Source organism: Miniopterus natalensis, chromosome 16, assembly GCF_054644295.1.
Source record: "Miniopterus natalensis isolate mMinNat1 chromosome 16, mMinNat1.hap1, whole genome shotgun sequence".
NCBI classification, from domain to species: domain Eukaryota; kingdom Metazoa; phylum Chordata; class Mammalia; order Chiroptera; family Miniopteridae; genus Miniopterus; species Miniopterus natalensis.
The window spans coordinates 19,306,849-19,334,425 of record NC_142096.1 but is presented as its reverse complement, the minus strand read 5'-3'; the positions used below and the strand labels follow the sequence as shown (position 1 = coordinate 19,334,425).

The 27,577-nt window shown below is 43.9% G+C and overlaps 1 protein-coding gene and 1 non-coding gene across 2 annotated transcripts in view; both read right to left on the bottom strand.

Moving 5' to 3' along the window:
• Nucleotides 1-4,792: 4,792 nt before the first annotated feature.
• FAM110B (family with sequence similarity 110 member B) lies at nucleotides 4,793-7,323 on the bottom strand. Its single transcript, XM_087825387.1, has one exon. It carries the CDS (start codon nucleotides 7,321-7,323, stop codon nucleotides 6,211-6,213), a length of 1,113 nt encoding a protein of 370 aa, XP_087681513.1. The 3' UTR covers nucleotides 4,793-6,210.
• A 39-nt stretch (nucleotides 7,324-7,362) lies between these two features.
• Nucleotides 7,363-27,577, bottom strand: part of LOC107533153 (uncharacterized) — a 110,874-nt gene continuing 90,659 nt past the window's right edge. Inside the window, exon 3 of the transcript XR_015715786.1 lies at nucleotides 7,363-7,654. This is a non-coding gene — a transcript (uncharacterized LOC107533153). The remainder of the gene's footprint in view (nucleotides 7,655-27,577) is intronic.

Genomic DNA, 27,577 nt, shown 5'->3' with positions numbered 1-27,577 from the left:
TGCGTAGGAATAACAGAGCTTATGTTGATCAAGTTGCTCCCACTTCATGAGGTGGGGGGTTAGTGGCACACAGTTCCACAGTTCCCTGAGCAGGCACTCAGCAAGGGCCACGGAGCATCAGTCTTCCTCTGCTCCAGCTCCATCTGCAGTCAACCTGCACTACCGCCCCGGCTGATTCCTGCCATCTCATTCCCTGTGTCTGTTTCCGCCTCTGTAAAATTCGACGGAGGGGACAACTGATCACTAATGTCCCTCTCAGAAGTACCTAGAAGCTTCAGGCCTGATGTGATCAAACAGGATGAATAGTTTAGGGTCACTTGCTGGATAGAAGAATCACAAACCAGTACACACACTAGTGTTTTAAGTTTCTGAGAAATGTTCTGCTCTACAACTTATTGCAGAGGAGCAAACATGGCACCTGCTGTACTAGGTGCTAAAGTTTCATGATGGAATGAGTCTGAAGGGGTGCTTTTTCCACTTATTGGATGTGAGGCTTTGAGAAGTTGCTTAATCCTAAGATCCCTTGTGGGCAATTGGATTCTAATTTACTTTTAAAGTTCTTAATAGAATAACATGAGATAATGTGACAACTTAGCATCACATCTAAGTCACATTGCTCGTTGTTTCATGAATGTGAAATGATGAAATGCTCAGTGAGTGAAAGACAGTATCATTATTGTTCTCATAACTTTGTACATTGGTGTATGTGATCACATTCAATTCTGTCAACTTCTGACAACCTAAAAAAGTTTTTGGAGATCCCTTCCATTCAGAGAAGAATACTTTTATAGATGTCATTTCTTCCCCCAACTAATAAGAATCTCTCAAGCAGCTGATGCATAAAACGTAATTCAGTGAACTGTTTGGGCCCCATCAGGCCTTACCTGCCATGATAATATGAACCCAGTGTTCTCTAAATTTTCATATCCTTACACCTCAAACTAATGCTCCAAAAACAGTTCTCAGGGCTGTCACAAAGCCCTGAGGCAAAGGGAATACACCAGGCAAATGGCTTTCCTCCCATTTTACAGATGAGAGAATGGAAGCAAACTCTTAGGCACATGGGTCTTGGTTATTGGAGGAAGGGATTCCAAAATGCTGCAGAGGCCCTTTTCTGCCTGGATTTCCCTTCTATTGCATTTTTGCCAAAGCAAGGGGGCATGAGCTGAGCACATGAGAGAAACCCTCCATGAAGGTGACTTGTTCAGAGCTGAACATGCAGCCGCTGAGCCTGTGGGCCTCAGGGTACAGCTCTTGGATAGCCCTGCAGAAGTCCACAGAAATCTCAGTCATTGTACAGTTCGAGAGGGTGAGTCACGTTTGACACTTTCAACATGGTAGTGTCCTTCCTAAGAATCATTCAGTTCCTCTGGATCACCCTTAGCCTTTCTATTCCTTTCCCAGTGCACCTTCTGGTCTGAACATACCATGAAAATCCTCAAGGATGGGGAAATGGAGTGATGCTGATGCACCAAGTTGTCAAAATGTGTTTCCTGATTATTGAATTGTGGTGGCATTTTTCTCTGGTGTTGGCCCTTCTAAAAGTCCTTGATCAAAATAGGCAGGATGTGGTTTCAAAACATAGCACTTTCAGAACAAAAAGAATGCAATTCCAACAGCCTTGTCTCTCTGAACTCCATGGGCTATATGTTACTCCTAATAGAACAGCTGACATCTTTTTTGAAATTTTATTGGTTACCATTTAGGTAAGAGTGAAATTGCTGACTTCTGACTGTTTGAGACCTTTTTACATACGCAGGCAGCAGATAAAAAGTATGAAGATGAAGATGAATTTAAGGGCACTTCTGTTTTTAAGTACAACACTCTGTCTGCCTCTCCTTGTCGTGAGCTGGGTTACACGAAGGCCGGAGCTGGAACCACAGACTTTAAGTGCCGTTCCATCACTTACTTCCTCTGGGATCTTAGTTAAGGGGCTTAATCTCCGTGGAATTGAGGTTCTTAACCTCTAAAATGGGACAATAACTATCACCTTGGGTTCATTATAACATTTAGAGTGTAAGTAGCACAGGACTTAAATGTGATAGGTTAGAAAAAATTCACTCAACACCTAAGTATCAACTATATATTCTGGGTTGCCTGTTACGCACTGCCCAACTCTGGGGCCATAGGTCACATCATAATTACTTGATATTTGTAAATTTACTAGGACAGGTTTCCTTCCCCACCCCCCCCACCCCCAGCAGAAAACAAAATGTTTTGAGGAAAGTATCCCATTTAAAAATTCTCACAAAGGCACCACTGAGGCTAGCTAGCGTAAAGGGAAAAGGCAACATAGAAACTCAAAATCATCTCACTGGTTGATAGTTCTGTTGAATCTTGAAAGAGCAAGAGACTGCAAGGCCAAAGAGAGAGCAGAAAGCATTTCTGTAGTGGTGATTTCAAAACATGTCTGCATATCCTTTGATATTCCTTCCCTTAAAAGATGAGGTCTAACTGTCCTCTTCATGAGCGCGGGCTGATTGAGTGACATGCGTCTACACGAACTGGATATGGTGGCTGGGTGTGCTTCAGAAAACTGGATCACAACAGGATTGTGACTTCCTCTTTGTTTCCTCCTGGGTCACTCTCTCTGGGGGAAGCCAGATGCCATGCTGTAAGGACTCTTGCCAAAACCAAGTGACCCGTCTTGGAATTAGATTCTCCAGCCCCAGCCAAGCCTTCAGATGACACAGCCTTGGCTGAAGTCTCGTCTGCAGCCTGAGACACCGTGAGCCAGAACCATACGGCTAAGCCACTCCAGGATTCCTGAACCACAGAAACTGCATAATAAATATTTATTGTTGTAAATTGTTGAATCTTGAGGAAATTTGTTACACAGCAATAAATCATTAATGCAGTGGTAAGGTGTTTCCAATGGAAACTTCCTTTGGTTAGAGCCTGGCGCCTAAGATGGGTGGCTGATGGGCACAAAGAAGATACGGTCTGAAAGGTAACTGCCTGGCATTCTTTGTTAAGAAGTTAGGATTTATACTATCAGCAGAATATTCAAGCTGGAGGATATTTTTACATAGAGGACGTTTTTACATAATCAGAGTTGATTTTGAGAACTTTGGCATGAAATGGGATGTGAAGAGACTGGCTGAGAGGAGGGAGAGTTCCAGTTAGGAAGTTCTAGAAACAATAACAGGTAAGAGAAGACAGGAGTTAGAACTAAGACAATGGCAGAGCAGGTGGATATGGGAGGTTTGTCTTAAAATTTGGTGTTTTTTCAGAAAGAAACAAGTTTCCAGGCCCATCTAATGCAATCATGCTTCACTTTGCATTGTGTAGTGGAAAAAAGTGTGCTGAACTATGATAACCCTGTATTCATACCAACATCATCATCACACACACACGCTCACACACGAGATATTTACTTCCACACACTAATAGAATGAGCATTTTGTTAAGAAAACTTTACCATTAGGGAGCGGCTCCCTCTTTGGATTTAGTATTAAGCATCTGAATTAGTTCTTTATAGAAACTCCAATTTCAAGAACAAAAAGAAAATGAGTGCCTACCTTCCATAAAGGGAACCAAAAATAAAGTTACAGAATATGAGACTGAATTACAGTGGAATGATTTATATAGCCCCGTTAGAATACAATTTAATGTGGTTTTGAAATGTTGGAAGATTCAATAGAATTTATGACTAAAACAGCATAGGCAGTGATATTAAATTAGCAAAGAGGTGCTCATCTCTCAAACAAACTAGTTTCTTTAGAAAAAGAACATCTATTTTGGTATTTCAATAGCCCCAGAAAAAGATGGATATATATATAAATGCTAAGCCTTGAATATTTTAAATGGCCACATTTCTATCCCAACGGTGAAGGAAGAAAAAGAGTGTGTGTGTATTTTCATCCCATTATCTTGAATGCATTGTATAATCACTACTTGTAGCTGAATTTACAAATATTTCCTTTGGGAAGGAGTTCTAGTTGGACTGGAAGTTAATCGGAGAACCAGAAAGAATTCAAAACCAGTAGAGAGAGTCAAGGAACCAAATTTGATTTTCAGAAGAAAAATGTTTATGAACAATAATAGCTAGGAATCACATCATTTCTGTTTCTGAAAATGACTTTTTAAATAATGTTTTTTTACATTTACATATTATATGGAATTTGGAAGAAAAGTTAATCTTCAAATAATTTGATTCAATAAATACTCATTGAACACTCAATGTCCTAATAGGAAGTAAGACATTTCCACTAAGAGGAATATTTCTTTTAAGATTAATGTGAAAATCTAAGTTGCTTGAGGCAGAGACTGTGCTGTTGACCACAAGTCACATGTCTATTGTGAGGCCTAAAAAAGGGTCTCACTCAACAAATGACCTGTTGAAAGACAAATGAATGAATGAGTGACAAATTTATGAACACATGTTGTGTTCAATGAAATTGGGCCTGTATAAAAATAAGAACAAGACTGTAAACTTCCAAGGTATGTCTCCACTGTAAGAAATCATACACGTTTACAACTGAAGAGTCTAGTGGAAGGTGTAAAAGATTCTGATGTTTAAGAAAAGATAAAAATAACTGAAGTGTGAACTAAGAACAAAAGAGGCGGCATATTTTAGGAACCTTGATGCAACTACTTTAGCAAAAGCACACTGCTATAGCTACAATTAAGAACACTGCTGTTCAAAAGAACTGTGATATGGATGGGGAAAATAACTTAATAAAACAATGTTTCTTTAAGACTAGCAAAAATCTGCGTCTGGTTCACATTTCAAAGTTAAACTTTCATGGAGAGAGCAAAGGAAAGTACAAAGAGAAACCACCACCATTAGTGCCTGCACCAGAGCTATTTATTAGCATAAGTTTTTCTTTTTTTTTTCTTCAAGATTTCATAACAACTGAAGTATGTACAAAGTCTTACAGCATTTACACCATAAAAAGTTTCTTATTAGCTGATGAAGTCTAAGGTAGTGCCCCTGAACTTCAGAGCGTAACCACAACAGCAATGAAGCAGACCACTGCACGTGTACCTCTCTGCTACGACACAGTTGTCAGCTGGTTGACAGCTAACTGGAAGACAGGTTATTGGGGGAAAAGGGAACAAGTTGATATGTAGCACTAGAGGCTGGGGGTGGCGGGTGGGGCTATATAGTGTTGTGTTTCTACAGTTTCCTAGAGCTGGAACAAAGGTCCACGGCATGAGGGAATAGCATACGCAAGACAACACAGTCACACTGTTCAGATATGGTCCAGCCACCAAAGGTGTTCACTGTTGAATAGGAGGCTCGATACTGATATGGCTGGTATTTCCGTTTGTGTTCATGTCTTCGGATAGCACAAACCTGCACAAGCCCCACCCCCCTCTCCCAAATAAAACAACAAAAAAGGAAGGGAAGGAGGGAGAGAATTCGTTATTGACCAAAGAAGCAACCCCCTCAAAATTTTAAGACATTCAGTAACAACTTTAGGGTGGCCATTCCTGTCGAAAGATTAATAGTAGACATTTCTGAATCAACCCAAATCAGAAGAATATTAACAAAACCCCAGACATTCAACCTCCCAGATATAATCGCCTTCATTGTATCTGATTGTCTTTTCTTGGGGTCAGTATTACACAGAGCCACCAGCATTTATTTACATACTGAGTAGGACACAGGACATAGCATCGTTACCCCAACCATTACTGTAGCAAGTGGCAGGAGAATTGCAACATGTTAAGTGATTTAACACGGGCCTCACCACTTTCCTCAGAAAATCCAGCCTGGTTCTACCTTAGGGCAGTTACTCTGTTTGGTAGCAGATGCCATTTATTTCCCCTTTGTTTTGGTGTCACACGTAGGCAAATTGGCTTTTATTTCAAAAAGATTCTACTCTCAACTTAAAAGCCAGTTGATAAAACTTTTAATTAAGATACAATAGCGCGGGATATAAAACACAAGAAACCACATAAATATTGAAGAAGTCGTATACCGTTTCCGTGTAAACAGTTTTGCTTGAGATCAAAGCCCTAATCCGATTCTGGCCTGAAACCTTTGGCAGATGACGTGTGTTCAGCCAGGCTCTGCAGCGATGGTTGACGCGGACGCCAGGTCCGCCCCCATGTTGACAGGCATGCAACTTGAAAACATTGCACAACAAGCAACACAAAGAGAGTGGAGAAGCTCACAACACTTCAAGGAGACCTCACAACCTTCACAACTGCGGATGCACAGACGAGACCCACCCCTCCCTCCTCTGCACGCGCCTTCTCTTACACGTGGGAGACCTTCTGTGACTCTCTAGCTTGCTTGATGCTATACAACCACTTGATGATCCTAGCGTTTCTCTCGATCGCAGAAATGCCATACGGCACCCGGTCATTGGCACTGTCATCGTTTCTAAGGTCACTGTTACTGTCCTGAGACTGTTCACAGTCTGAGCTGATCATGCTTGCACTGCGGAAGTTGAGGGAGATGATGTCAGAGTTAGCCCTTGCAAAGTTTTCCATCCCAAGGTTTTCCAGCTCTTCGGGGTCCAGTCCGCAGTAGTTGAAGAACCTCTCCACGTCTGCGTCCACCCGGAAATATCTGTCACTCAGGTCGGACTTGGACCGCTGGAGGGAGGGTCTTCGGCTGACCCCGCAAGCTGGCTCCACGGGGTCGGCCTCGGGGGACTTCATGGTGGCGATGGCCGCGACCTTGGGCTTGGGGGGCAGGGGGGGCGCGGAGCTGCTGCAGGGGATGGCCTTCAAGGGCTTCACGCTGGTCACCTTGCGGATGTCCGAGGAGCTGTGGGACACGTGCAGGAAGGACTCGGCCGTCTGCTCCAGCAGCCTCCTGCCCACGTGGGAGCCGCTGTCCTGCGGGCTGCCTCGGCCCTGCGTGGGGTAGACCTTCAGGGACTCGGCGAAGGAGTGCCGGTGCAGCTCGGCGGCGTCGGGCCGGTGCGGCGGCCAGTTTCGGGAGCTGTGCTTGTGGCCCGAGCCCGAGCTGGAGCCTTCGGAGCTGTTGATGATGTTCTTCAGGATCTCGAGCTTCAGGGTCTCCCGGTGCACGCCGCCCTCGGCCTTGGCGTTGGGCCCGAACACCTTGAGCGTGGGGCTGCCCAGCGCGCGCTTGGCCCCCGGGCACACCGGGGGCTTGGCCAGCACGGCCGGCTTCACGGGCTCCTGCTTGGCGTTGATGACCTCCTGGCTCTTCACGTACTTGGCCTTGTCGGCTTCCAGCCTCTCCACCGCGCTGAGCCTCTTGGGGTTGGGCTCGGCCTGCCTGCGAAAGTAGTCGGGCCCCTTGTTGAGGATGCGCAGGGGCACGGCCGAGGTGAAGGTGCCCGCGGGGCTGACCGGCTTCACCATGCTACCTGTCTGTAGGGTCTCCGTGGGCATGGCGGGTGGTCTCTCCCCGGCGGCCGTGTTGGATTCTCTTCTGGGCGCCTCCGGATGCGCTGAACAGACACATGTACACGAAGCGCAAAGGGCAGCAGACGGACCCTGGAACCTGAGTGTCAGCAGCGGCGGCGGCGGCAGGAACAGCAGCAGCGCCTCATCTCACAGCCCACTAACCGCCCCTGGCTTTCGCTCACTTTCCCCCTGCCAGGCACCCCGGTGCCCAAAGGCCACAAGCCCCAAGTTCCTTTGATCCGCGCCGCCGCCTCCTTTCTTCTCCGCGAGGAGGTGGGAGTCTCCCCCAGGTCTTTGTGTTCAACTGCAGGCAGAGCTGAAACACAGAACAACCAACCGCGGGTTAGGATGGGCGAGTGACATCACGGCTGTAGCAACCGAGAAACCGCGGCGCCCCCGCCCCCGCCCCCGCCGCCGTCCCGGCCGATCCCGGGCGATCCCGGTTCACCGAGCGCACGGCGGGCCCGGGGCGGGCAGCAAGCGGGCGGCCCGCGCGCAGGCGGAGGCCGGCGTCGGGGGAACCGGGCTGACGGTTCCCACGCGTGAACTCTCCCGGCTGCCTCCCGATTGGTGGGAACCGCCTCCGATCAAAACCCCGGTTGGCACTGCTTATGCCCACACCCAGGAAATGCTGGACGCGTGTGGAAACGCGGGTTCAGCAAAGCCCGGCTCCCACTTCATCGCGCGCCGCCCGGCTCCTAGGACTCTGTCGGGCTCGGGCTCCAGCACCGGGGACCTGTGCGTCTCTTTCCCCGGGAAGCACAACTTCTGACTTCTTCCTGCCCATCTCAATTAACACTTGAAACAAGCACCTTTTAACTCTTCGAAAACTAAAACGATGGTTAGCGAAGGAGAAAACGTTTTTAGGAATCAACATTTCTGTTATCTTATTTTTGCCATTCAATAGATTTGAAAACACTTTTTCCTGGAAACCAAGAATGCTTATGAAGTTCATTCCATTTCAAGCTTATTTTTTAAAATAAAAAACAACAACTAGAAATACTTCTAGATAAACTATAGAAGCAGACAATTGGATTTTAAATGCTCCATCATTTTTCACACTCAACGAGCAGAAATCAAGTTTCTTTGTGACATGTATTCCCCACTGCCCTAGAAAACTAAGAACAAAATTTTAAGATGTCAACCATACCTACAATGTTACTGTGTAGAGAGTTTGTATAATAGTTAAGCATTCCTAGAACTAATTTATGCTTTTCTGAACTCGATGACCCCACTCCCAACCAACCAATGTATAGCTAGAGAGATTTTTTTCTACTTCGGAAACAATATAATGTAGCATTTACCTCTGCAGCGCTGGGAACAACTCTCTTTGCCTGTTATTGCTGGCAGAGAATGCTTATGAATGCATCAGCATTTGAAAGTAACTCGTTAAAGACCTTTTTAGCATCTTTGGTTATAATGAGGACTATTAGCATCTGCTCTCATGGTAAGAAAATGAATAATTAATAATTCGGGGGGGGGGGGCGGACGATATTTCTCCTTACCATCTTTTGAAACTCTTAATCTCTAAATACACCCATTGTCATGTTTCGTTAGAGACAATTTTTGTAATCCACAAAAGGATTTGTTCTAGTAAAAATATTTTCCTGTGCAAGATCTGAGAAGCCCCAAGGCAATTCCTACATAATGATTTCCTTTAATTGTGTGGTTCTATTATAATACTTCAATTTAGCTTAAAAAAACACCTCCTCTTATGAAGATTAAGTGAAATTGTTTCTTTGAACATATTTTGAGTGAAATGCCAGAAGAGAAGTGATGATCACTCCGCAGGGCCTCTGGGTCTGCCCATCCACCACCCTGGGCCCACCTCACTGGGAAGATGAACTGGGGCCCCTCCACTAAGAGGCTCACAGCCTGGGCTCCAAGACAAACCTTTTGGATCACACCCAGGGCGCTTGAGAGAAGAATGCCCCCAGGACAGGCCACGTGTGACATCTTCACCGATTACCTCTGCAGCTTCCAAAATTCATCCAGGGAGGGGACAGCCCCAGAAGGTTTGGGGGGCAGAGTGAAAGACAGGCCTGTTGTCTGCACCCACCAGCTTTCTGCCTAAGGACTCAGTAAACCTCCAGCAAGCAGGACGATGGCCCAGTAGACAAACAGGAGACAGAGCTTAGACCTCTTCTTCTGGGGCCTTGTCTCCTCACCTGTGAATGAATGAGGTGCTTGGACGAGATCCCCATTCCTTCTCCATCTAAAATCATGTGGTTCTGAGGAGCTAACAACGAGTGAGTTATTTCCAATTTCGAAATGGCACCTGGAACTATTGGCCTGTGACTGAATTTTTCTATGGTTCCTGAATTTGCAGTTCTTAGGAAAATGCTCTTTGATGAGCTATAATTAACATATAACCACCACTGGCATTAAAGCTCAGAATGGCCTGTCTTCTAATTTCATCTTATTAGGACCAGATGCCCCAAATGACCACTGCTACTGACCTGACTTGCCACCTGGACCAGGTTTTGGTACCATTTGGAACACTAAAATAAAAATCATTGCTCTCAACTCATGAGACTGAGAAATACCTATTTTCTAGAAAACGTTCTTCAGGAAGCTCATTGTCTTCCTTTCACACTTTCTTTCTTCACGGCAAAGAAGGCATGCATGAAATGGGTAAACAGAGGCAGACACTCTCCAGATGGCTCGTCCAGGCACTCCAACCACCCAACCTTATGAAGCAGTCACAAGACATAAAACCAGTGTGAAAGAATTCTTTCTCTCTCCCTCCCCCTCTTTCTACTTTCAAAATTTCCCTAATAATTTCAACACACTGATGATGTTTAGAAATAACCATGGTCAGAGTTTAAAAGTTTTAGTTTGAATTCTTTGAGGAGGGGAAAAAAAAGCATCTTATTGGAAGAACCCAAAGCCAGGATAATAAAGCACAATCTAAGTTTTCTACCTGTTTTAGTCAACAAACTAAAGCTACTTCAAAAATATGGCAGGTGGCTTCGGCTGCTCCTTCTCTTAATACTCACAGAATCCTTAACTTCTGTTCTTGTACTTTTTGATGTTTAAACAGTGTCGGCTGGAACAGAGCTGTATAGTTCCCAGAGTTTTTTTTCCTTTTTAAGAAATTTATTGGGTGTGACACTGGTTAACAAAATTATACAGGTTTCTGATGCACAATTCTACAACATATCATCTGTACACTGTACTGTGTGTTCCCCACCCCAAGTCGAGTCATTTCCTAATATGTATCACAAATAGTTAACAATATTGTGGTTATCACAAAAAATCATATTTAGAAGCAGAATGTGCTAATAAATAATGCTTAGTCCTGTGGGTTAAAGGCAGCAATGTCATTCCATTTGGAAGACATCAACTTGTCCATTTTAATTAAGAAGCCATGTTTTTCAACATTTTCCCTTCCCTTCCCAATGCACAGTCACTTTTATAGACTCCTTTTATATTGTGGAAATAACTTGTGAAGAATTACAAAGTAAAGTTGAACACAGACTAAGAAATCAGAGAACCAATCATCTAGAAACATTAAGCCAAAACCACCACCCTTTCAAGACCTGAACTTTCTCAATTACTGAATGACGTGCCTCCTTTTTTATCACCAGATGAAACCCCTCATCCATCTATAATACTGAAGCTGAATCTTCTCTTTTCAGCCATCACTCCAAGCTGTAAATAAAATCATCTTTTTTCCAACAACACTATCACTTTGTATATTCATGGAAACCATGGGCTTTTCCTAATAACATTTAAACAATGATTCCACTATCCAAGGCGTTATTTTTGCTTATACTTTCCTTTGGCTGGAGTAGGTCTTCAAATGGCATTTAATAAAAAATCAATAAATAAATCCTTGCCCTAGGTTACCATTCCTTTGCCTTAATTTTCCACATGTTGGGTAAACCATTTACCTCTTTTGAGCAACCTCTTTAAACCTTGTTTCTTGTGCCACATAGACTCTACTGAACTAGAGAGCAGGAAACATGTTGGAATGAGTGTAGAGGTGCCAGAGAGGCCAACCCTTACCTTCCAGTGACTTTATGGGTACCGATGAAGGCATAACGTCTACCCGAGGCTCTCATAAGTGTGCGAGGCACATTGGTGGGGCTGCACCACATTCTGCCAATTGAGGGTGTACCAGCAATATCCTGCAGGGGGCACTGTGACCTGAACAAGTCTGGAGGGAAGAGTCGGGGTGGGCAATTTCATACCCAAAGAGTTTTGGCTGACATGAGGTGGACCAAGAAAGACAGCAATGGGAATGGGGGGAAACTTCACCTCAGTTGAGTAGGATCGGGCAGCCTCAAGCTCTTTGCTCAGAGCTGTGTGTAGGACAGTGGCCAAGTGTGCCTGCCCTCATCTCAAACAGGCTGATGCTGGACTCCGGGCCCTCTGAAAACTGAGGAACACGGAGATGGGCTTGTAGCTCAGGCCTGAGAGGTTCAATGGCAGGGTCTGTCCTGGATTCTACAAACTCAGGATGCAGGTGAGGGGAAGCTGCGTTTCCATGTGCACGGGGTGAGGGTTTTCTAGGACTATGTGTGCACCTGGGGGAAGGTGGTCAGTGGTTACCTTAAAAGGAACTCTCCCCAAAGATTCTCGTCCTCCCCAAAGGAAGCCCACAGCCCTACCCTGAGGAAAAGGCTGTGAGCCACCCCCCAACGGTGGGATACGTGGCTGCCCCCAAGGGAACCCCAAAATTCCCCAAAAGATAGAGCTGTCTGAAGAATGCCCCTGCTCAGGGGACACTAGATTACAGGAGCAGAAGTATGGAGAGGAACCTTGTGATCTGAGGACTTTCCCTTAACAAGCTGCCTGCCCTGCCCTGCACGCAGGGCCCCGAGAGGTTAGAAGTGATACCTAATGGTGAGCAGGAGAGGAGCTGGAGCAGGGAGAGAGGGAAAAACCTACCACCACGTTTATTCAATTCCCTGTCCCCTCCTCCAGAAGTTTGTTTTCAGGCCAACACAGACCTGAGCTGGGAGAGGGAGGAGCTCATCTAGACAGGAGAGGCCAGAGTTTTGATCAGGAGGTTGCATGGGGCTCTTGCATGCCTGCAACTGAGCTGAGGACTTTGAATAATTTAAGACTAGCCAGAGAGGTTATGGGTTCTGTCTGAGATTTCATCCCAGGGAAGAAACATTCAGTAGAGTGGATTCTTAGGGCATGGGAAAAAGAGTATGTATTCTCTTCCGCTTTATCCGCTAATGAATCCAGGCCAAAAAATAAAAATAAACCTGTAGTATCCCCTTCAGGTTTTCTGTTTGTTTGCCTGTTGATGCAGCGCCCCTCCTCAGTTCAGAGCGAGGCCCAAGCGTCCAATGGAGTTTTCTGTGCCCGGCCACTTACAGCTCTGAGACTCTGAGCAAGTGACTCAAGCTTGGTCTACCTCAGTTTCCTCATTTATGGGACATTGACAGTAGTAATTCCTACATTTCATGGGGCTGGTGTGAGATTTCTGTGAGGAAACACATGGAAAGCGCTCAGCGTGGGCCTCGGCCCCAAGTTAGCTCAGTAACTGGGAAGCTGTTATTAAATTTCGTCCCCGGTGTCCACAGCTTGGCACCGATCATCACCATCATTAGATTTCAAGCTTTATGGTAACTGAATGATCTTTTGTCCTAAAATGATTCCATTACACTCAAGTGATAGCGTGTGTGGCTACTTCTGTCAAAGTGGATTGACTGTGCAGTTTCTGTCTCAGAGGTCACTCGCATGACCCCATTTTTATTTGAGTTACAAAGAAAATATGTGGTTGCAAATTTCAAAGCTAACACTTATGTGAGTGCAACAGGCCAGAGTAAATAATAAAGCCATTATTGGAAATGAAATAAAGCCTAAAGTGCTCAGAGGAAAACAGCAGGTCAAATCTCAATCCACGATGGAGCCTTTAATGTCACTCTCTAACGTCACTTAGAAAACTCCGTTCACGTGCTTCTTTGTAAGGAAACCCATTATAAAAAAAGGTTATGGTTTCTCTTAACATGTCTTCCTCCTATTTAAGACAATTAAAATGAAGTAGAGAATCAGACAAAAAAAATCACACTCTGGTTCAACACATTCCCTTGGCAGAAGGTAAAGAAAGGATTGCTAGAAGAGGGCCACTGACTTGCATGAATGTGGGGGAGCCCTGCCTTTTACCTGAGATCACAAAAATAAATGTGGTGCATAGCCAGTGTCAAAGTTGGCCGGAAACTGAATGATTTGCTAGATGAAAATAACTACAAGTAATTAAAAAGCAGGGCCACTAGAATTCCTAATGAAAATCCAATAGGATTGCTTGTCTTATCCAAGCAAACATAAAGTGATCCCACTTTCAGCCACTTTTGTCTTCTCCTGGAGACAGCTTTATGTGGCTCAGGTTCCGCTGTGAGAATGTGCTAGGCCACGGCCAAACTCTAAATGACCGTGGGGTTCAAGAGGCCATTGTCCTTTTTAATAAACCACTACACTCAAATCACAGGTTTTAGAAGACTCGCTGGTTATGTAAGTCTAAATGTAAGCTGGTTCCCCCAGTTAGGTGGACCTGGAGCACCTTCCCTGTGGCAGTAATAACATCTCAATGACCTCTAGAAGCAATTCACTGAGTTTATGGAGACCTGGTGCTGGGAGCTCACACTCACCAACCCATCCATCTTCACAATTACCATTTTAAGAGGTTGTCTGATCCACTTTGCATAAGTAAGAGGGTAAGTACTTGTGAGTGGCACCCGGACAGCCTTGCCCAGAACCCAGGGCTAGATCTGGGGACGCTGCATCCAGTTCTCCCACCAATACAGATTTTAAGCATCTGCACTTTGCATATTGCTTTCACCTTTAACTGTGTAAACTTATACTCTACAGCAACTGCATAGCACATACAATGAAAAAGACTAAATGGCAATAGAGATAGAACACTTAGTTCTGAAAATATTTGTAACTTCTAGTGGGCAGTCTTGGGACAAAGAATAAAATAAACTCTAAAACAAATATTAAAGTAAAATTGTGAAACACTTAAACTTGACAAGAAGAAAAGTAATGAGCATTTTTTAGAGAGTGAACCACGTTTGTTGTGAACATATTAGGTAAAATGCTCTATAAATTATTTACAAATTACCTGTTAAAATGACCAGTTCTTATTAAGCATATATGATGCCCCAGAACTGTACAAATGCATTATTTATAGGTTTCTAAATTCAATCCTACCAGTATCTCGAAAGCAAGTGTTATTATCCAAATTTCACAGGTGAGGAAATTGATGTCCAGAGACTCTAAGAAAGTTCTCTAAGATATTCAGCTACTGAGTGGCTATGGGCTCTACACCCTGGTCTGTATATGTACACCTTGACCCACCTCACCATGTCCTACTATTCCTTCAGGTCTTAAAAAGGTATGTATAATGTATTTTGAAGTGCTTTATATTTAAATATTATGGCTCAGGAAGCCACACTAATTATATTTTAGTTCCTAAAATCTACTATTTTGGCCATTCACTGCTTAGTACCATCTTCTCCCAGAAGGGCAAGGAGGAAAAGAAATCATTTAACTTGTTGTTAAACCAAATAACCATGCTACTTGCTAACAGCTTAAATGCACAGGCATTCAAGGTAGGTGTTTACAAATTGGGTTCCATTAATTCAATTTTCTTTTTTGATACCACTGGCTGCAGATGTACCAAAGTTAGCTGAACTTTGATGAAAATAATGATTATTAAAAACAGCAAGAAGGCAACATAAGACTGTGGTTTCAATCTATCTTCCTACACAGGGCATTCAGAGAGCAGGAATCATGTGCATTTTATTGCTATTTCTACTAACGCCCCCAGCCATGCACATAGCAGACACTCACTAAAATGTGCACGGAACTAACTAGAATGCTAAGCACTCAGTAGAAGGTCTAGCTCATCATTTTACATTGTAAAGGCTCCATAAAGATGCCAAATAACAAGCTGGGAAAGTGAAACTTGGAAATACACTGTTGATGAGTTTGAAATAGCACTCCAGGTGCTGCCTGTTGATTGGAGAGCATGGTGCTCACAAATGCACAGAAACTGTTTATTCACAACTTAATGAACACATCAGCACTGAATTGTGCTCAGAACACATATATGGTGCAAAGAGAAATCAGTACATGGCAGAATTTTAAAGCAGAACCAGTAGGTTCACTTAAAAAAATAATAAATACTGTTGGTTTCATTTGCCAGGAACACCTGGAATTATTTTCCATCTCTTGAATAGCTCTTGGTACAGCAGTTGTTAGAACGATTAGTTCTTTGCCTCAAGTGTGCTCAGAAAAGACAAACAGTATTTTTTCATTTTTAAGGACTCAGACTGCATTGTGGGACAAATAATAATTTTCAAAATAAGACATGGAGTCGACAGACACCTCTGTCTGCAGCACATATTTTAATCTTTAGCACTTAACACATCTTACATGAATCATTTCCAAGCTTAGAATGGTACAGGTAAGGCTTCACCACAATTTGCACCTGTAATATTATTTTTGGGTCCAAGTGACAAGGAGCTAGGAATGACTAATAAGCTCACCCCACCTTGCCTGGGCCCGTTGCAGCTCTGCCTGTGAGCTTGCTGAAACTTAAAGCAGCAGGCTGTGTGCTTTGCTGTGGCTAGTGGCAGACACAGAGTTAGGAGGGAGACGAGACACTGGTGATCAAGTGAGACACCTGGGGCTGCAGTTGCAGGTCCTCACATGTCCTTCCTCACCTGTCACCTGGAGCCCTCCTCCTGGCTCCATTTGCTGATGCCTTCTTCCATATTCTTCTCCTGACCAGAGTATTCCCAGCTGGAGAAACTGTCCCCAAACACACTGGGAAGCCTGTTCTGGTTTCTCGTTTTATGTCCAGTCCCTCCTGTCCTTCCTCCCTGGCACTGCCCTCATGGCCTTTATCATCAGAGCGGTGGTGATGCCCTGCCCCCTCCTGGCTCTCTTCCGCCCCAGTCTGGCACCTGATGTGGGTGGACAGAAGAGTTCAGACTCTTGTAAGAACCCGTCTGACATGTGTCCAGTTCAGGATGTGTCTGTGCCTCAGTGTAAAAGCTAAAACTACCAAAAAGGCTTTGCTTGCTTCCCCACCCTCCTACTCTTGCTGCCCAAACAAACAAAGGGAGCTTACCTAATAGGCTCTCTCAGGGTTATGACCGTTAAAAATCTACAGTAAAAAAAGTAATCTGATAAATACTTAAAGTAAAAACTGCAGACATTGCCAGATGGACAAAATAAGTCTTTCATTAGATCCGAAAACTCTGCCTTCGGTATCCGTCCTAGGACAATGCACTTTTCTACTCTGTTCCTTTAAGCTTTCACTGTAAGACACTATCTGCCTCTTCTTGACTCATTTTTAAGCTTCTCACTATTGTTTCCTAAAGAAAAGTGACTCATCCAAAGTGAAAAAAGGGAGTTAGCTTTTAGAAACAGTGTTTTTTTCTCAGTCTTTAGTGTTTCTTTTGATTGTTTAGCAAGCAACGACGTTTTCTATTATTTTTTTACATAAAAGAGAATAATGTTGTTTGTGCCAAAAGGTGGCTGTTGATATTTTGTACTTCATGATCTCTCAAAATTCCGGGCCCAATCCTGAGCCTGAGAAAGACCGTCCTCTGCTAGGCCTCACATCAGATGGACGGACACCTTGTATCCACCAGCCTGGCCCCACAGGCATCATTTGTTTCCTTTAATAGATGGGGAAACGAAGGCTCGAAAGGTTTCAGAGACTTTCCTGAAGCCAGTGAGTTGAAGGAGCCTGTGGCAGCCTCAGGGGTCTGCATTCTAAACCTGCGCCCTTGAACTGCTCGCAGCAGTCACGGAGACATCTGTGGCCGGGAAGGGGGCGGTTGGACATGAGCCAGGAAGGAAGGGAGGAAGGAACACGAGCTCCTGCCCTCCTCACCACCCCTAGCCCATCCGATGCCAGGCCCCAGGCTGCTCTCACAACAGAACCTCCTTCCTGCTGCGAGGGCAAAATCTGGGCAGCCGCAGTTGGGAGAAACTGTAGTTCACATCACTTGCTGTGCCACAGGATGAAACAGTGAGGGGGAGTGAGAGGCAGGAAGACGTTCTGAAAACTCTGTGAGAAGAGGGCATTCATAAAACATCAAATAACAGGCCCCATAAATGCAATTTGTGGCAGCGACAATAAAAGCTCTTTGTTTGGTAAGATTCTCTAAGGGGCTATCACAATTTGACTACACCCTCCTTAGTAAAAAATAATTATTCTAATGTCTTCTTTCTAAGGAAATGAGAACACAGAAAAATAACAATCTAGTCATCATCCGATCATATAAAAATCAGACTCTGTTTTGGAGAAGCCGGAGCCCACCTCTGGGCTTGCCTACAGAAGGGCATGAATATCCTTCAGACCACGGAGACCCACTGAATGGGACAAAGACAACTTCCTATAATCCCTGAGCTCAAGGGAACGTTCCCCTCTGGGGACACACTTAACATGTTTATACAGACATAGGACCTAGATGCAGGAAGCACCAGTAGTATTTCCTGAGCATCTACTATGCACCAGGCAGTAACCAAAATGAACAGTATGTGGAGCTCACATACATGGCAATAAACAAGATAAATAAATAAAATATCTAGTATGATGAGGACAGATCCCAAAAAGAAAAGGAGAGCAAGGATTCAGAATGGTGGAAATTATTGTTGACTTCAAAAAGAAGAGTTTTGGTAAAGTGACTGGTGAGGTTCAGGGCAGAATAAGAAACTGGAGACTGCTTATTTCAGGAGTTTTAAGATGCAGTGATAGCTGGAGGGCTGAGCAGCAGCAGGAGAGAGCTTTTTCTTACTAGACAGAAGAAATCACAATATATTTGTATGCTTTTGAGAACAGTACAGCAGAAAGAGAAAAATGCACATGATGCAGAAAAGACTTGACACGAACGTGCTGACAAGGGGAATAAAAACGAGAACCAAAAGCTTTAACACGGGTGGTAAACGATGGCTTAAGGGTGTCAGAGGTTGGGTGAGACTCTTCCTAACTGTCTTGTGACATCACAGGAGACCTTTTTAAATGCTACCAGCTCTACTGGCATGGCAAGGGAGAGCGCTGCCGAGGGTCAAGGCAGTCCCTGTACGGAGCCCTTGGAGCCTGCGGGTGGGCGGGGGGCTGAGTGCATCAGGCCGATGCGGATGCTAAAAGAGGTAAAGAAAATCACTGGTGTTGCCCTGCAGTGTGGCTCAGTTGGCTGGGCATCAGCCCATGCACCAAAAGATTCCAGTTTGGTTCCTGGTCAGGGTACATGCCCAGGCTGGGGGCTTCATGCCTGGTTGGGGGGCTAGTGTGGCTGCAGCCTGCAGGCTGTGGGGTCAGGCAGTCCCATTCCCCACCCCGGCTTATTCCACCCTTTACCGCAGGACCTTGAGCCTCTCTAACCTTCAGGTTCCTTACCTGTGCCGTGGGGATGACACTGGGACCTATCTTAGCACAGGAGATAATACATGTTAGCCCCTGTTCCTTTCCATAAGCTACAGAAAGTGCTACTGCAGACTGATTTAAGGAAGAATTTTTGAACAATTAAAAGTGTCCCTAACAGGACTTAACTTCTTTGTAAAGAGCAAGCTTTTTCTCTCAGGAAGGGTTTGTATAGACACAGGCTTACCAATCTGTCCTAGAACTTTGAGAGGGGATTCTTATAATGGGTGGGAGGGTGTGGCAGATGTCCACTTCCTTTCCAAAAAGTTCTGTGTATCTCTGAAACGTTCCTCACTGCCCAGCTTACTGTTACTCTGTTCAAAGCAAGTGAGGAACCTGAGGGCAGAGAAGATATGAAGACAGAATATGACGACAAAGAAAAGTTGAAGATAAACTGTAATAAGTTATTACGCACTGAAAGCATAATTGAAGAGGATATTTTAAGAAAGGGGCAAGAATGTTTTTGATAAACGGATTAAGTCTCCCAAGAAACAGCCCGTAGAGAGGAAGGTCTGAGCGAAGTGGGCTAGAGGAACGTGAAAGAGAAAGAAAGAGGGAGCGGGACATCTCATCAGTCATGACCACACCACGGTCACCTAGCTGTACCCAAGCAGGCTGCCCGCCTTCCTCTCCACACTGTTCCAGCAGCCCCAGATCTGTGCCACGGTTGATCTCTTACATTCTTTTTGCCCTGAAAGTCATGTGCTTCTTTACACAGCATGTTTCTATGTGTAGAATGTGTAGAGTCCTTCAAGCAACACACAGAGTCTTAAACTGCCCAGGTCGGTCTTAAGGCTGACTCAGGAGATCACCACGCAGAGGCCATTCATTGGGTTAAGGGATGATCTATGGGGCAACCAAGGGTGGTTGATGCCTGGAGGCCAGAGGCAGCTGGATGGTTAATACAGTAAGTGTGTTAAGAGAAGTGTTGTATCTGCATTCAATATGTCAGCTTATTTTTGAGATCATGTCATCCCAAATTCTTCAGGAAACATTTGGCCAACAACCGCAGTGCAGTAACAGTTATTAACCTGCAGTCAGGACGTTGTATGCTCGCAACTGGAGGCCACTGGCTCCAAACTGACAGATGTTGCCAGAAGCCACTTTGGATGCAATGCCTGCATCTCCAAATGAATGTTTTGATTCATGTAATTTCCTCCTCCATTAGCTTAGAGAAACTCTAACTCTTCTTCTGTGACATTCTTTTTTCTTTATTGATTTCTAGAGGGAGGGGATTGGATTTTTCTCTTTTGTTTAATAGCTTTAAAGATAGACAGAGGCTTTTAAACCTTCATCTGTTTTACTTACTAAGGCACCCCAAGATCACTCAGGGAGGTTAGAGCGTTCCTGTGTTTACAAGGATAGCTAGAAAAACATTTCTATAAATGAAGCCAATCTATATATGGAGACTAAATTACTCCTTTTATCAAGCTACAATTGACCATTAAAATGAAATTTATCTTAAGGAGACACTGGAAAAAATAAACTATATTTAAAAAGCTATTGTCCTCTCTGAAAATATTTCTGTAATCCATTGCTAGCCTTTGGACAAAGAGCTACTCAATACTCAACTTCTCATTTTTCAACGCCAGCTTTTTCAAACACTATGATAAACATTCTAAAGTGACCTACTTCTCCTGACACCTAAGAAAATTGATGTGTCATTCCAAACCCATTTCTCCCACTTGCAGAGCATGAGAGAATACTTCTAGAGTCATCCTTCTCTGACAGATGGGAAAGGTTCTTTTAAATGAAAATTCAAAAAAAAAAATTCCGAAAAGTACCTATCAAATGTTCCCTTACAGCTGGACAATGTAATAGCGTGACTGGGTTTGGCTCTCTTGCAGGAACTGGAATGTTCTGGTAGACTGAGAATATTCAAATCAGAGCCTTGTAGGGAACTAGGTAGTGAAGTGATGTAAAAGGATTAGTGGTTTTCAAAAAGCAGGGTTATCTGAGAGAGCATGTGGTGTGAGTCCCCCCTGAAACCAATGAAGATAACAAGACTTCTAGAGGGGCGGGGACACTGAATGCATGCAGGGCAGACTGGATTCAAGTTGGTCTATGTTTGTACCCTGCTTCCTTATTTTCTAGCTCTGTAATGCTGGGCAGGTAAACTCCCTAATGTGCTTCCATTTTCCCATCTGTTAAATGGGAATAAAAATAGTACTTTCCTCACAGGATGGTGTGAAGCTTCCATGTTACAAGATGGAAGGCACTGAGCATGGGACCAGGCATTCAGAAGGCAGCACTAAATTTTTACAGTAAAAGTGTTATTTCTTTCTTTATATTAAAAAATATATATATCTTTATTGATTTCAGGGAGAGGAAAGGAGAGGAGGAGAGAGAGATAGAAACATCAATGATGAGAGAGTCACTGTTCGAGCCCACAACCTGGGCATGTGCACTGACCAGGAATTGAACCCCGATCGCCTGGATCCTAGGTCGATGCTCAACCGCTGAGCCACGCCTGGCCGGGCAAAAGTGTTATTTCTAACCAAAAGTACCAAAAGTACTTGGTATTGTTGGAAAATCATTTCCCTGGTCAATTCATCATTTTCAAAGCACATGGAAATTCTAGATGTTCTTGTGGAAAAAAGATCCATCAAAAAAGAACTGTATCTACAAAAAAATCTGTCTGGGGTTTTGAGAGGCATTGCATTAGACCTGTGTAGCAATCTGGGGACAGCTGACATCTTTGCTAGGTTGAGTTTTCCAGAGTATTAACCTGGTACGTCTCTCCATTTAATTTAAAGTCTGATTTTTTTCACCAGAGTTTTATAGTTTTCAGCATACAAGTCTTATGTATTTTGTTAGATTTACCCTTAGTCATTTCATTTTTTGAGCCATTGTAAATAGTATTATATTTATAATTTTGGTTTCCATGTGCTCATTGCCAGTACATAGAAATACAATTGACTTTTGTATGTTGATCTTGTATCTTATGACCTTGTTAATTCACTTTTTTAGTTCTAGAGTTGTGTCTTTTTTGTCTTGTAGATCCCTTGATATTTTCCAATTAGACAATTACGTCAGACAAGATAGACAACAAAGAAGAAGTAGTGAGCAAAGTGGATGAAATGAAAACAGGCAAGAGAGGAAGGAAGAGTGACTACCAAGCAAATCCTCCCATTAGTTATATGCAAACACAAGATTACCTTTAAAATTTATAAGGAAGGGCAAAGGAACTATAATAGCTAAAACAATTTTGAAAAAGAAGAATAAAGTGTGAGGAATCATTCTGCTCAATTTCAAGACTTATTAGACAGCTATAATAATCCAGACTGTGTGGTATTGTGGAGGGACAGACATACACATCAATGGAACAGAACAGAGAACCCAAATATAGACGCGCACAAGTACAGTTAATTTGTTTTGACAAAGGTGCAAAAGCAATTCAATGAAGGAAGAATAGTTTTTTCAACAAACAGTGCTGGAGCAATTGGAAATCGATAAAAATGCAAAACTCATACCTTACAAAGGACTCAAAGCAGATGGATGAGCAGTGACTAACCTAATGGGGCACCCAGTGGGAGTTATATTCTAGGAGTCTGCTGGAAGATCCCAGTGAACGGTGAGTAGATTTTCCTGGCACTCTCAGCTGAAAGACGCAGGACCCAGGATCTGGACAGACCCAGAGCGGGGTTAGAAACCAAGCTGAAAATATATAGCCTGTGAAACTCAAAAGCACTGGCAGGCCCAAGACCCCCACCCTGACACCCCACCTCTGCCAGCACGCACAGGACTCCTGGGTGGGCAGGCATGGTTGCAAGCAGGGCTGAGTTAAAATGAAGGTGCCAGGCTCTGGCCAGGTAGCTCAGTTGGTTAGAGCATTGCCAGATATGCCAAGGTTGCAGGTTCGATCTCTAGTCAGAGCACATACAAGAAGCAACCAATGAATGCATCAATAAGTGGAATAAAATTCATGTTTCTCCCTCTCTCTCTTTCTCTTTCTCTCTCCCTCTCTCTCTCTCTCTCTCTCATCAATAAGTAAACACTGAAACAAAAAATGAAGGTGCCAAGCAGTGAGGTCTCCCGCTCCTTCCTCTGCAGAGCTCTCACTACCTCAGTAGCAGGAGATAGGGCACTTTCCAGAAGGAATTTTTTTTCCTTCTGAAGAAACTGATCAGCTCTGCGTAGGTGTGGGGTGGAGGAAGGGGGAGAGAAATGGGGAAGGAGAAGGAGCCCTAGTGAAGTTTAGGGGTTCTAGTTTGGAGAAAGCTGGCTCAGCATATGATTGCACAGAGTGCATGCTCCTCAGCAACTCCCACCTTCACTCACGGAGACCCTCATCTGATTCTCAGGAACTCTCTCAAGTGTTGACAGGTGGCCATGCCTCCAACAGGAAAGCCAGAGACCCAGATAATCTAGCAGAGAAAAAGGAGCCTGGAGGGAATGAAATATGCAAAGGACATTTGAAGAGAACTTCAAAAGGCCCAGGAAATCACCTAAAGAAATAAGTGAAGCTATTGCAGCCCTAAAATAAAACCCAAAGGCTCTTTTTTAAAAGGCAGTATAAGCATTGGAAATTAAATGTTTAATTGAAATAAAGATTCCACTGAAGGATTTGAAGGAAAAATCAAGGAAATTGCCTAGAAAGTAGAGCAAAACCCAAAAGTTAGAAAAATAGGAAAGAAAAGATGATAAATATGACAGGATCCACCCAGAAGGTTCAATATTCAAGTAATAAAAATCCGAGGCAAAGGGAACAGAGACTATGAAGGAGGGGTTCCTAAAGAGTTAGTCAGGTGGAACCAGAAACAGCAGTCCAAAGAATAAAGAAGCACATAGAAAAAATCCACACTAAGTTATGTCCCTGTTAAATTTCAGAAAATCACGGTAAGGACAGGATCCTTAAAAGCTTCAAGAGGAAAACAGGACACAGACAGGAACCAGGATGTCACTGTACCTCCTAAAAGCAGCACTAGATTCCAAAAAAACTAATGGTGCAATGTCCTCAAAACTGAGGGAAAATCGCTTTTTAACCTCTAGTTTTATGCCCAGGCCATCCTTCAAGCACAAGGATGAAATAAAGAACCCTTTCAAACATGCGGGAATTTAAAAATAGGCTTCCCAGGCACTTAGGAGGCTTACAGAGGATGTGTTTCAGAAGGCAGAAGAATAAACCTAGAAAGAAAAGACACAGGAATCCAAGGAAGGAGGTCTCCCCAACCCCACCCCCAGCCAAGGTGCAGTCCAGGATGGTTCCAGTATTCTGGTGACCAGAAGTCCCAGCCCAGCAGCTGCCGAGCAACTGCCCAGAAGTGACCCTGGGGATAAAGAACTCCAAGAAGCAGGCACATACGAGTATTTGTGACATTTGGGGGGAGGGGGGGGAATTGACTCTGGGTATATCAGAAAATAAAGCCAAGGGCCAAAAGAGGCCTTCAATATCCCCTCTATGATCATGAGACCATTTTCTAAAAGAAAGGAGCTGTCCTTGTAGTATGCAGAATGTGAAGATATATTACATTGTTCATAATAAAATCAACTTAAAAATAAATTAATTATAAAGATTCTAAACCTCATATAATTTTTGATGTCTGGCATATCCCCTGGGCAATTCAAGGGGGAAAATACAAAATGAGTTTAACACATCACTATATCACATCTGCATATAGGACAAATAAAACGTTTTAATTCAACAATGTTACATATAGAGCATTCTCAGATGGCTGTTTGGAAGCTGGGCACCTCATGTTGACTAAAATTCAAATAACCTTTCCTTAGTCTGATGAACTCTACCAGACTCTCAGGCCCACATCAGAATAAACGAAAGGCTTTATTACGCTGTCATGCCAGCGAGACCATTTAAGCTGCCTCCGCCGTGTGTGCATATGAACAACAGAGACCGATGACTCTCTGGCTTACCTCGTTTGGCCTCTGCTCAGATGTCACTTCCTCAGACCAGCAGCCACGTAGCCTCTGGACTCCCAACTGCCCCATCCTATTACAATGCTTATTTTTTCTGCATAAATTTGCCATTAACTGAAACCCTATGCATTCATTATCTGCCTCCTGCACCAGAACGTAAGCTCCATGAAGACATCACGGTGCCTGATAGTCACCCCTGTATCTCCAGGGAGCACTGTTAATGTTCAAACGATTGAACGAACAACGGGTAAGTAGGAGGAAGAGATATGTGTCTGCTATGTCTCCGAAGCAGTGTCCATTGAGCATCCCCTACACTTCTCACGCAGGGCTCCCCACATCACGAACCCTCAAACTCCACCTCATGGGGCTGTTGTCTGGATGGGCAAGGCATGGGTCTGCTGAACAGCTGCATCAGCTGATTTTGACTCTAGCCACCCCTCCGGGGTTTTAAATAACTATCACCTCTGCTTAGAGCCCAGTTCCATCCATTCTTGTTTGCTCGCCTTGGATATGTCATGGATCCCAGAGGCATGGACTTACTACCTTGCCAGGTGCTTTAAAACTCAGCTCTTGGGAAGCTAAGCCAAAACCTCACCAGTGTGGGCTAGTATCCCCTCCCTTTCAGTTCTCCAGCACTCACCCTTATCTACAGTAAAGGGGTGGTCGCTTCTGGGATGGGATCCAGCGGTACGTAAGTGCATATTCTGACACAACGGTAAATTAGAGGGAGAGATGTTCACCTGCTCAAATACCACCGTCGTCTTGAGGTGACCTGTCTGAATCAATCTTTTGGTAGGTAACGGGTATCGGTGCGGTTATTCTTATTCCTACATTCCCCACCATTCCTCACTTTAAACCATTTACAGGATAATTCAGACAAGAAAGCTAGATCAGAAAGATCAAAAGGTAGGCAACCAAAGGTACAAACTCCCAGTTATAGAATAAATAAGTCATGAAGGTGTAATGTACAGCATGCGGACCATAGGTAATGCTGTCTTACATATTGTATTACATATTTAAAAGTTGCTAAGAGAGTAGATCTAAAAGCTTTCATCACAAGAAAAAAAATTTTTTAAACTATGTGCGATGATATTAACTAGACTTATAGTGGTGATAGTTTTGCAATATATGCAAATATCAAATCATTACGTTGTACACCTGAAACTAACATAATGTTATGTTAATTGTAACTCAATAAAAAGGGAAACATCCAGAAAAGGTGACCCATAAAAAAGATTTCCTAAATCAATCTTAATAAGAAAGGAGCATATTATGCACAGGGTATCTTAAATAATAAGATATTTACGTGCAAATGCAGCTTGGTTATCTTCTTTCACATGCTCAGGCCACATGCCTTTCCTTAGCTCTCATTCTATTAGAAACCACATGCCCTTGTGGAAGGTGTCCTTGGAGTCACTGAGTCAGGGACACAAGTCTGGGAGGTAGGATGTTTTGTCCAATTGTTCAGTGACAGTACAAATGTTGACTGAAAGTAGGAACTTGGAAGAAAGTATGAACTTGGCTTAACCTTGGGCTCCATCATTTACTGGCTGCATGTCCCGAAGCAGGTTATTTACCTACAGCTGAGCCTCGGCTTTCATGACAGTAAAAGGGTGCCTACCTTCCCTTACCAGAGGGCTGCGGATTTAAAACGAGACAGCATGCGCAAAGCACTTAGCATCATGCCAGTCACAGGGAGCACCAAAGGGCTGCACAATCACAGCCATCGCTTACTCTCCTTTGGTACAGGTCAGCCTGAGAAGCAGTGCGGTCCTGAACACTGTCTGCACACAGGCCAGTGTGCGTGTGGGGACTACAGTAAGAAGACTGCAAGGACCCATGAAAAAAAGTAAGGGATATATCTCAACCAACTTCTCAAAACCTTGCAATGAGAAACAAGTTATTTGGAGTGTTAGATCTTCTATCACAACGAGAAATTTCTATACCCCTATTTTCCCCAAACTCAAATGAAGAGAAAACAAATTAAGAGAAGGGAGAGCGTGCACACTAACTTTCTTCAGTGACGCTGCCTGAGTTTTGCTCACTTCATCCTGGGTTGCAGAGCGGCCTTCCTGAGATACGAGGTGCGTGGATGGGCACAGTATCAGACTGTGTTTGTTTTTTGGCTACTAAAAAAACACCATGATCCCACTTGTTCAGATAAATCATGAATAATATTAATTCTGAATGCTCAAAGTAATATGTAAGAATAATGTCCATAGGCAATGTTAAAATGAGAATCTGAAAATGAGACTGGAAGGCTAGAGGCACAAAGACGGTTGAGAGGTTTTACAATTCATCATTGTTCCTGTTGTTCGTTTTCAGGGCAGCAAAGGGAGACACTTTTCCCCAGGCTGCACCAAACCAACGTCTCAAGTTATATCCATAAAAATGGGGTACTTTTCAACCCACACTTTTAATGTTCACAAAGGAACTTTTGGAGTTTTTAACCTGTAAGTGGCCTCGAAATTGTCCACAGCTGGAGCTCCTGCAGAGCCGGCTGTTTCACAGTTGACAGTATGCGTGTGTTGAATAAAAACATACTCCTAGTGCAGCCTCTCCAGAAACATCTCGGTTCCTTGTACCACAGCTGTGCCACCCCAATGCCCCCTTCACGAGGAGCCTCTGCTTAGAAGTAGCGACCTGTGATAAAGCTTCTCACCTAAGCCAGCCACCTGGCTAAACTTTCCCCACCAATCTGCTGAGACAGCGCCCTGACGTGACATTTGGTTCCCCCACACCTTGCACCAAAAGACTCAGTTTCAGGATGGGAAGAGTTTAAAATATGAAAGCCCTGGACTGTGTGGCTAGTTTCCCTTCTTAAAGTCAGTAGGTCTCCAGAGATTTTTGGCCCTTGAGACTCAACCGATGCTTCTTGCCGGTATCTACCTGCACTGCCTCGATTAGAGGGACAAGCATTTCCAGGACTGAAGGCTCTCACTCATCAAATGTGTGGAAAATGAT